Source organism: Carcharodon carcharias, chromosome 2 (genome assembly GCF_017639515.1).
Source record: "Carcharodon carcharias isolate sCarCar2 chromosome 2, sCarCar2.pri, whole genome shotgun sequence".
Lineage (NCBI taxonomy): Eukaryota > Metazoa > Chordata > Chondrichthyes > Lamniformes > Lamnidae > Carcharodon > Carcharodon carcharias.
The window spans coordinates 120,878,977-120,889,745 of NC_054468.1; the positions used below are offsets into that span (position 1 = coordinate 120,878,977).

The 10,769-nt window shown below is 53.7% G+C and overlaps 1 protein-coding gene across 1 annotated transcript; it reads left to right on the forward strand.

Annotated features, from left to right (window-relative positions):
• The first annotated feature begins 242 nt into the window (after window positions 1-242).
• LOC121288040 (adenylate cyclase, terminal-differentiation specific-like) lies at window positions 243-8,866 on the forward strand. Its single transcript, XM_041206293.1, is given in 5 exon segments — window positions 243-335; window positions 4,548-4,727; window positions 4,780-4,936; window positions 5,330-5,850; window positions 8,756-8,866. Coding segments are annotated over 5 exon segments (1,062 nt in total).
• The last annotated feature ends 1,903 nt before the right edge of the window (window positions 8,867-10,769 follow it).

Consider the following 10,769-nt stretch of genomic DNA (forward strand, 5'->3'; position numbering starts at 1 on the left):
ACAAAGTCCCTGTATGAAGAACCCCTGTCTGAAATGGTCCGTTGAAAAAGCAAGTATTTCCAGGAACTCATATTTAATATTATTTCTGTCTGTCCAGTGGATCTTAAGGGTACGTGTTGATGACATCATTGGGAAAACTGTGTTGAAGACAGATTGTGTCTGATTGGGTTAATACTCTCTTTGTGCTGGTTGTAGCAAAATCATTAAACTAATTGTTAATAGCACGTTTCCAAGGTGATACAATGCATGTGCAGGGGAAACATTTCTCAGGTGCGATTGAGTTAAAGGAAAACAAAAGCCGAATGAAGCGGATGCTGGAAATCCGAATGGAAAAAGTAAAATCCTGGAAACACCCAGCAGGCCAGGCAGCATCTGTAGGCAAAGGCACAGAGTTAACGTTTCAGGTCAGAAAGGTCACCAACAGCAAATGTTGACTCTGTTTCTGATACCGCAGATTCTACCTGACCTACTGGCTACTTACACAATTTTGTGTTTTTACTTGAGCTGAACTAACATGGGTTGGAACAATTGCTGAACTGAATGAAGATTTCCTCTGTTCATTATTCCATTTCAATTTGCAGGAATGAATTTTTAGAAATACTGAGCACATGGGTTCTTCACAAAGTCATTTACAGTGTTATTATATGGAGGGGAAGCAGAGCAATTCTTCACTTCTTGTCATTTTTAGTCTGTGAATGTGTGTACCTGCACATTCCTTCTGAGTACTAAGTCAGAAAATACTCCAAATAAATGTCCTTGATGATACCTTCAACAATCACTGTTATAATTGACTTAATTCTTTTGAACTGCTTCCTTTTTTTCAAAGAGGACACAGACAGTGAGCATTCATTTCAGCATCTGTGATGTTTATCACAGAGATGAGTTGACAATTCAAGTGGCTGGAACTGAAAGTTCAGGTACACAAAAATGGAACACAGAGAACACAAAGGTCACCCTATTACCAATTGAAACTTTCAGTTGGCTAATAGTAATTTGAACAGAATGATGTGCCAGTGAAAACCAGGAAGATGGCAAAGCTTCTGGGCAGTATTAATGCTGAGTTAGCTTATGAGGCTGTCTGCTGAGAGTTGACATAACACTAGAAGTTTAATAACTCTTTAATGGACCATGAAGGATGATTATCACCATGTTACAAAGAAGCAATGTTAGACCATGCTCTGGTTAAACACTAGTTTATTTTCCAATGCATATACTCCTTCCTATAACACATAAAGACCACCCATATATGCTCTGAAGTGCCAGCTCCCTTTGCAAAAACTCTGAAACCATAAGCTTGTCAACTGGGGAGGAATCAGCAGCAGCAACACCAGCAGCAGCACTAGCAGCAACAGCAGCAGCGCTAACAGCAACAACAGCAACAGCAGCAACTGCAGCACCAGCATCTGCAGCAGCAACAACAGCACCAGCAGCAGCACCAGCAACAGCAGCATCATTAGCCACCAACAGCAGCAGCAGCACCAGCAACAGCACCAGCATCACCAGCAGCAGTAGCAACAGCAGCAGCATCAGCCATCACCAGCAGGTGCACTACCAGCAGCAGCAGCATGACATGCAGCATCAGCACCAGCAAGAGCACCAGCATCAGCAGCAGAAGCAGCAACAGTAGCAGCAGCAACACTAGCAGCAGCATCACCAGCAGCACCAGCAACAGCACCAGCACCAGCAGCAGCATCAGCCACCACCAGCAGCAGCATCACCAGCAGCAGCAACAACAGCAGCAGCATCACCAGCAGCACCAACAACAGCAGTAGCACCATCAGCAGCAACAATTGCAGGGGCACCAGCAGCAGCACCACCAGCAGCTGCAACAGCAGCAGCAGCACCACCAGCAGCACCAGCAACAGCAGCAGCACCACCAGCAACTGCAACAGCAGCAGCAGCATCACCAGCAACAGCAGCAGCACCAGAAGCAGCAACAATTGCAGCAACACCAGCAGTGGCAGCACCACAAGCAGCTGCAACAGCATCAACAGCAGCAGCAGCACCATCACCAGCAGCACCAGCAACAGCAGCAGCACCACCAGCAGCAACAACTGCAGCAGCAGCAGTAACACAACCAGCAGCAGCAACAACAACAGCAACAGCAGCAGGAACAGCAGCGACAGCATTAGCAGCAGCATCACCAGCAGAACCAGCAACAGCACCAACTGCAGCAACAATTGCAGCAGCACCAGCAGCATCAGCCACCACCAACAGCAGCACCACCAGCAGCAGCAACAACAACAGCAACAGCAGCAGGAACAGCAGCGACAGCATTAGCAGCAGCATCACCAGCAGCACTAGCAACAGCACCAACTGCAGCAACAACTGCAACAGCACCAGCAGCAGCAGCACCACCACCAGCAGCAACAGCAGAAGGAACAGCAGCAACAGCAGCAGCACCACCAACAGCAGTAACAGCAACAACAGCAGCAGCAGCAACAACAGCAGCACCAGAACCAGCACCAGCAACATCAGCAGCACCAGCAGCAGCAACAGCAGCAGCAGAACCAGCAGCAACAGCAGCAGCAGGAACAGCAGCAGCAGCAACAGCAGCAGCAGCACCAGCAGCAACAGCAACAGCAGGAACAGCAGCAGCAGCAACAACAGCAGGAACAGCAGCAACAGGAACAGCAGCAACAGGAACAGCAGCACCAGCACCAGCAACAGTAGCAGCACCAGCAGCAGCAGCAGCAGCATCAACAACAGCAGTAGCACCAGCAACAGCAACACCAGCAGCAACAGCAGCAGGAACAGCAGTAACACCAGCAGCAGCAACAGCAGCAGCATCAGCCATCACCAGCAGGTGCACTACCAGCAGCAGTAGCATGACATGCAGCATCAGCACAAACAAGAGCACCAGCATCAGCAGCAGAAGCAGCAACAGTAGCAGCAGCACCTACAGCAGCAGCAACAACAGCAGCAGCATCAGCAGCGGCACCAACAACAGCAGTAGCACGATCAGCAGCAACAATTGCAGGAGCACCAGCAGCAGCACCACCAGCAGCTGCAACAGCAGCAGCAGCACCACCAGCAGCACCAGCAACAGCAGCAGCACCACCAGCAACTGCAACAGCAGAACCACCAACAGCAGTAACAGCAGCAACAGCAACAGCAGCAACAGCACCAGCAGAACCAGCAACAGCAGCAGCAACATCAGCAGCTGTAGCAACAACAGCAACAGCAACACCAGCAGCAACAGCAACAGCGGCAGCAGCAGCTCCACCACCAGCAGCAGCAACAGCAGCAGTAGCAGCGATAGCAACAGCAACAGCAGGTGCAAGAGGAGCAGCAGCAGCAGCACCAACACTAGCAGCAACAGCAGTAGCAGCAGCCACAGCACCTGCAACAGCAGCAACAGTAACAGCAGGAGCAACAGGAGCCACACCAGCAACAGCAGCAGCATCAACAGCAACAGCAGCAGCAGCACCTGCACCAACAGCAACAGCAGCAGCAACAGCAGCAGAGCAACAGCAGCAGCAGCAGCAACAGTACCAGCAACAACAGCAACAGCACCAGCAGCAACACCAGCAACACCAGCGGCACCATCACCAGCAGCAACAGAAACAGCTGCCACAGTAACAGCAGCAACAGCAACCGCAGCAGCACCAGCAGCAACAGCAGCAACAGCAGGAACAGCAGCAGCAGCAGCACCAACACCAGTAGCAACAGCAGTAGCCACAGCCACAGCACCAGCAGCAACAGCAGCAGCACCAACACTAGCAACAGCAGCAACAGAATCAGCAGCAAAACCAGCAGCAATAGCAGCACCAACAACAGCAGCAACAGCAGCAGCAGCCATAGCCACAGCAGCAGCAGCAGCAGAAGCCACAGCATCAGCAGCAACAGCACCAGCAGCAACAGCACCAGCAGCCACAGCACCAGCAGCAACAGCAGCAACAGCAGTAACACCAGCAGCAGCACTAGCAGCATCCAAAGCAGCAGCAACAGTAGTAGCAGCACCAACACCAGAATCTACAGTAACAGCATCAGCAAAAAGAACAGCAGCACCAACAGCAGCAGAAGCAGCAACATCAGCACCAGCAGCAGCAACACCGGTGCCATCAATGCCAGCAACAGCTGCAGCAACAGCAATGGTACCTGCAACAGCAGCAGCAGGAACACCAGCAGCATTGGCAGCAGTATCAGTAGCAGCAGCAGCACCACCAGCAGCTGCAACAGCAACAGCAGCAGCCCCAGAACCAGCAACAGCAGCAACAGCAGCAGCATCAGCAGTACCAGCAACAGCAGCAACAGCAGCAGCACCAGCAGCATCAGCATCAGCACTAGCAAGAACAGCAACAGAACCAGCAGCAAAACCATCAGCACCAGCAGCAATAGAAGCAGCAACAGCAGCAGCACTATAAACAGCAGCAACAACAGCAGCAGCAACAGCGGCAGCCACAGCACCAGCAACAGCAGCAATGGCAGCAGCAACAGAAGCACCAGCAAAAGCAGCAACAGCAGCAGCAGCATCAGCAACAACATCTACAGCACCAGCAGCAAAACCAACAGCACCAGCAGCAACAGCAGCAGCAACAGCAGCAGCAACAACAGCAGCAGCAGCAAAAGCAGCAGCACCAGCAGCAGAAAAACCAACAGCACCAGCAGCAGGAACAGCAGCAACAGTTGCAGCAGCAACATTAGCAGCACCAGCAACAGCAGCAGCAGCAACACCAGCACCCGCACCAACATCAGCAACAGCAGCAGCACCAGCAACAGCAACAGCAGCAAAAACTGCCGCAGCAACCACAACAACAGCAGCACCGGCAGCAGCAGGAAGAACAGCAACACCAGCAACAGCAACAGCAGCAGCATCAGCACCAGCAGCAGAAAAACCAGCAGCACCAGCAGCAGGAACAGCAGCAACAGTTGCAGCAGCAAAATCAGCAGCACCAGCAACAGCAGCAACAGCAGCAGCAGCAACAACAGCAACAACAGCAGCAACACCAGCACCAGCACCAACACCAGCACCAGCACCAACATCAGCAACAGCAGCAGCACCAGCAACAGCAACAGCAGCAAAAACTGCCGCAGCACCCACAACAACAGCAGCACCGGCAGCAGCAGGAAGAACAGCAACACCAGCAACAGCAACAGCAGCAGCATCAGCACTAGCAGCAACAACAGCAACACTAGCAGCAACAGCAACAGCAACACCAGAAGCAGCAACAACAGCGAAAGCAGCAGCCGCCCCAGCAGCAACAGCAGCAGCAAGACCAATAGCTGCAATAGTCACATCAGCAACACCAGCAGAAACAGCAACAGCAGCAAAAGCAGGAACAGCACCAGTAGCAGCAATAGCAACCGCAACAGCATGTGCAAGAGGAACAGCAGCAGCAGCACCAACAACAGCAGCAACAGCAGCAGCAGCAGCCACATCACCAGAAACAGCAGCAGAAGCCACAGCAGCAGCAGCAACAGCAGCCACGGCAACAGCAGCAGCAGCAGCAACAACACCCGCAACAACAGCAACAGCACCAGCAGCAACAACAGCAGCACCAGCGGCACCAACACCAGCAGCAACAGCAGCAACAGCCACAACACCAGCAGCAACTGCAGCAGCAGCCACAGCACCAGCAAGAACAGCAGCTACGGCAACAGCAGCAGCAACAGCACCAATAGCAGCAACAACAGCAACAGCACCAGCAGCAACACCAGCAGCACCAGCGGCACGAACAGCAGCAGCAACAGTCAGCAGCAGCCACATCACCAGAAACAGCAGCAGAAGCCACAGCAGCAGCAGCAACAGCAGCCACGGCAACAGCAGCAGCAACAGCACCAACACCAGCAACAACAGCAACAGCACCATCAGCAACACAAGCAGCACCAGCGGCACTAACAGCAGCAGCAGCCACAACATCAGCAGCAACCTCAGCAGCAGCCACAGCACCATCAGGAACAGCAGCAACAGTAACAGCAGCACCAGCACCAACACCAGCAGCAACACCAACAGCAACAAAACCAGCAGCAGCAACATTAGCAGCATCACCAACAGTAACAGCAACAGCAGCAGCAGCCACAGCACCAGCAACAACAGTAGCAGCAGCCATAGTGCCAGCAGGAACAGCAGCACCAGCAACAGCAGCAGCAACAACATGAGCAGCAACAGCAATAGCAGCAGCTACAGCACCAGCAACAACAGCAGCAACAGCAACAGCAGCGGAAATAGAGCACCAACACCAGCAGTAGCACCAGCAGCCACAGCACCAGCTGCAAAAGCAGCAGAAGCCACAGCACCAGCAGCAACAGCACCAGCAGCAACAGCACAAGCAGCCACAGAACCTGCAGCAACTGCAGCAACAGGAAAAGCAGCAACACCAGCAGCAGCAACAGCAGCAGCACCAGCAGCAGCACGAACACCAGCACCAGCAGTAGCAGCATCACCAGCAGAAACATTAGCAGCAGCAACAGCAACAGCATCAGCAACACCTGCAGCAGCCGCAGCACCAGCAACAGTAACAGCAGCAGCACCACTAACACCAGCAGCAGCACCAGCACCAGCAGCAGCAGGAAGAGCAGCAACAGCAGCAGCAACATCAGCAGTACCAGCAACAGCAGCAGCAGCAAAAGCAGCAGCCACACCAGCACCAGCACCAGCTCCAAAACATCAGCAACAGCAGCAGCACCAGCAACACCAGTAAGAACAGCAACAGCACCAGCAGCAAAACCAACAGCCCCAGCAGCAGCAGAAGCAGCAACACCAGCAGCACTATAAACAGCAGCAACAACTGCAGCAGCAACAGCAGAAGCAAGAGCAACAACACCAGCAACAGTAGCAGCAACACCAGCAGCACCAACACCAGCAACAATAGCAACAGGAGCAGCAGCCACAGCACCAGCAACAGTAAGATGAGCAGCACCACCAACACCAGCAGCAGCACAAGCACCAACAGCACCAGCAGCAGCAATACCAACATCAGCAATGCCAGCAACAGCTGCAGCAGCACCAGCACTGGTACCTGCAACAGCAGAAGCAGGAACACCAGCAGCATTGGCAGCAGTATCAGTAGCAGCTGCAGCAGCACCAGCAGCAGCAACAGCACCAGCAGCAGCCCCAGCACCAGCAGCAGCAGCAGCAACAGCAACACCAGCAACAGCAGCAACAGCAGCAGCAGCCCCAACACTAGCAAGAACAGCAACAGAACCAGCAGCAAAACCATCAGCACCAGCAGCAATAGAAGCAGTAGCCACAGCACCAGCAGGAACAGCAGCAACAGCAACATCAGCAGCACCAACATGAGCAGCAACAGCAGTAGCAGCAGCCACAGCACCAGCAACAACAGCAGCAAAAGCAACAGCAGCCAAAATAGAGCACCAACACCAGCAGTAGCACCAGCAGCCACAGCACCAGCTGCAACAGCAGCAGAAGCCACAGCACCAGCAGCAACAGCACCAGCAGCAACAGCACCAGCAGCCACAGCACCTGCAGCAACAGCAACAGCAGCGACACCAGCAGCAGCAACAGAAACAGCAGCAACACCAGCAGCACCAGCAGTAGCACGAACACCAGCACCAGCAGTAGCAGCATCACCAGCAGAAACATTAGCAGCAGCAACAGCAACAGCATCAGCAACACCTGCAGCAGCCGCAGCACCAGCAACAGTAACAGCAGCAGCACCACTAACACCAGCAGCAGAACCAGCACCAGCAGCAGCAGGAAGAGCAGCAACAGCAGCAGCAACATCAGCAGTACCAGCAACAGCAGCAACAGCAGCAGCAGCAAAAGCAGCAGCCACACCAGCACCAGCTCCAGCAACATCAGCAACAGCAGCAGCACCAGCAACACCAGTAAGAACAGCAACAGCACCAGCAGCAAAACCAACAGCACCAGCAGCAGCAGAAGCAGCAACACCAGCAGCACTATAAACAGCAGCAACAACTGCAGCAGCAACAGCAGAAGCAAGAGCAACAACACCAGCAACAGTAGCAGCAAAACCAGCAGCACCAACACCAGCAACAATAGCAACAGGAGCAACAGCCACAGCACCAGCAACAGTAAGATGAGCAGCAGCACCAACACCAGCAGCAGCACAAGCACCAACTGCACCAGCAGCAGCAACACCAGCACCAGCAATGCCAGCAACAGCTGCAGCAGCACCAGCACTGGTACCTGCAACAGCAGAAGCAGGTACAACAGCAGCATTGGCAGCAGTATCAGTAGCAGCTGCAGCAGCAGCATCCCCAACACTAGCAAGAACAGCAACAGAACCAGCAGCAAAACCATCAGCACAAGCAGCAATAGAAGCAGCAACACCAGCAGCACTATAAACAGCAGCAACAACAGCAGCAGCAACAGCAGTAGCAACAGCAACAGCAGCAGCCACAGCACCAGCAACAGCAGCAACGGCAGCAGCAACAGAAGCACCAGCAACAGCAGCAGCACCAGCAGCTGCAGCAACAACAGCAACAGCACCAGCAGCAAAACCAACAGCACCATCAGCAACAGCAGCAGCATCAGCAGCAGAAAAACCAGCAGCACCAGCAGCAGGAACAGCTGCAACAGTTGCAGCAGCAACATCAGCAGCACTAGCAACAGCAGCAACAGCAGCAGCAGCAACAACAGCAGCAACACCAGCACCAGCACCAACATCAGCAACAGCAGCAGCACCAGCACCAGCAACAGCGGCAAAAACTGCCGCAGCAACCACAACAACAGCAGCACCGGCAGCAGCAGGAAGAACAGCAACACCAGCAACAGCAACATCAGCACCAGCAGCAGCAACAGCAGCACTAGCATCAACAGCAATAACAGCAACAGCAACACCAGAAGCAGAAACAACAGCGAAAGCAGCAGCCGCCCCAGCAGCAACAGCAGCAGCAAGACCAGCAGCTGCAACAATCACATCAGCAAAACCAGCAGTAACAGTAGCAGCACCACCAACACCAGCAACAACAGCAACAGCAATGTGCAGCAAAACCATCAGCACCAGCAGCAGCAGAAGCAACAACACCAGCAGCACTATAAACAGCAGCAACAACAGCAGCAGCAACAGCAGCAGCAACAGCAACAGCAGCAGCCACAGCACCAGCAACAGCAGCAATGGCAGGAGCAACAGCAGCACCAGCAAAAGCAGCAACAGCAGCAGCAACAGCAACAACAGCAACAGCACCAGCAGCAAAACCAACAGCACCAGCATTTGCAGAAGCAGCAACACCAGAAGCACTATAAACAGCAGCAACAACAGCAGCAGCAACAGCAGCAGCTACAGCAACAACACCAGCAACCGCAGCAGCCACACCAGCAGCAGCAACACCAGCAGCACCAACACCAGCAACAATAGCAACAAGAGCAGCAGCCACAGCAAAGCAACAGTAAGAGCAGCAGCACCACCAACACCAGCAGCAGCACCAGCACCAACAGCTCCAGAAGCAGCAACACCAGCACCAGCACTGGTACCGGCAACAGCAGCAGGAGGAACACCAGCAGCATTGGAAGCAGTATCAGTAGCAGCAGCACCAGCACCAGCATTGGCAACAGTAACAGCAGAAGCCACAGCACCAGCAATGGCAGCTACAGCAGCATCAACAGCAACAGCAGCAACAGCAGCAGCACCACCAACACCAGCAACAACAGCAACAGCACCGTGCAGCAAAACAAACAGCACCAGCAGCAGCAGGAGCAGCAACACCAGCAGCACTATAAACAGCAGCAACAACAGCAGCAGCAACAGCAGCAGCACCAACAACAGCAGCAACAGCAGCAGCAACAGCAGCACCAGCAAAAGCAGCAACAGCAGCAGCACCAGCAGCATCAGCAACAACAGCAACAGCACCAGCAGCAAAACCAACAGCATCAGCAGCAACAGCAGCAGCAACAACACCTTCAGCAGCAACAGCAGCAGCACCAGCAGCAGAAAAACCAGCAGCACCAGCAGCAGGAACAGCAGCAACAGTTGCAGCAGCGACATCAGCAGCACCAGCAACATCAGCAACAGCAGCAGTACCAGCACCAGCAACAACAGGAAAAGCTGCCGCAGCAACCACAACAACAGCAGCACCGGCAACAGCAGGAAGAAAAGCAACAGCAGCAACAGCTACAGCAGCAGCATCAGCACAAGCAGCAGCAACAGCAACACTAGCAGCAACATCAACAGCAGCATCAGCAACACAAGAAGTAGCAACACCAGCACCAGCAATGCCAACAACAGCTGCTGCGGCACCAGCACTGGTACCTGCAACAGCAGAAGCAGGAACAACAGCAGCATTGGCAGCAGTATCAGTAGCAGCAGCACCAGCACCAGCAGCAGCAACAGTAACAGCAGCAGCCACAGCGCCAGCAACAGCAGCAGCAACAGCAGCACCAGCAACAGCAGCAACAGGAGCAGCAGCCCCAACACTAGCAACAACAGCAACAGCACCAGCAGGAAAACCATCAGCACCTGCAGCAATAGAAGCAGCAACACCAGCAGCACTATAAACAGCAGCAACAACAGCAGCAGCAACAACAGCAGCCACAGCACCAGCAACAGCAGCAACAGAAGCACCAGCAAAAGCAGCAACAGCAGCAGCACCAGCAGCATCAGCAACAACTGCAACAGCACCAGCAGCAAAACCAACAGCATCAGCAGCAACAGCAGCAGCAACAACACCTTCAGCAGCAACAGCAGCAACACCAGCAGCAGAAAAACCAGCAGCACCAGCGGCAGGAACAGCAGCAACAGTTGCAGGAGCAACATCTGCAGCACCAGCAACAGCAGCAACAGCAGCAGCAGCAACAACAGCAGCAACACCAGCACTAGCACCAACATCAGCAACAGCAGCAGAAC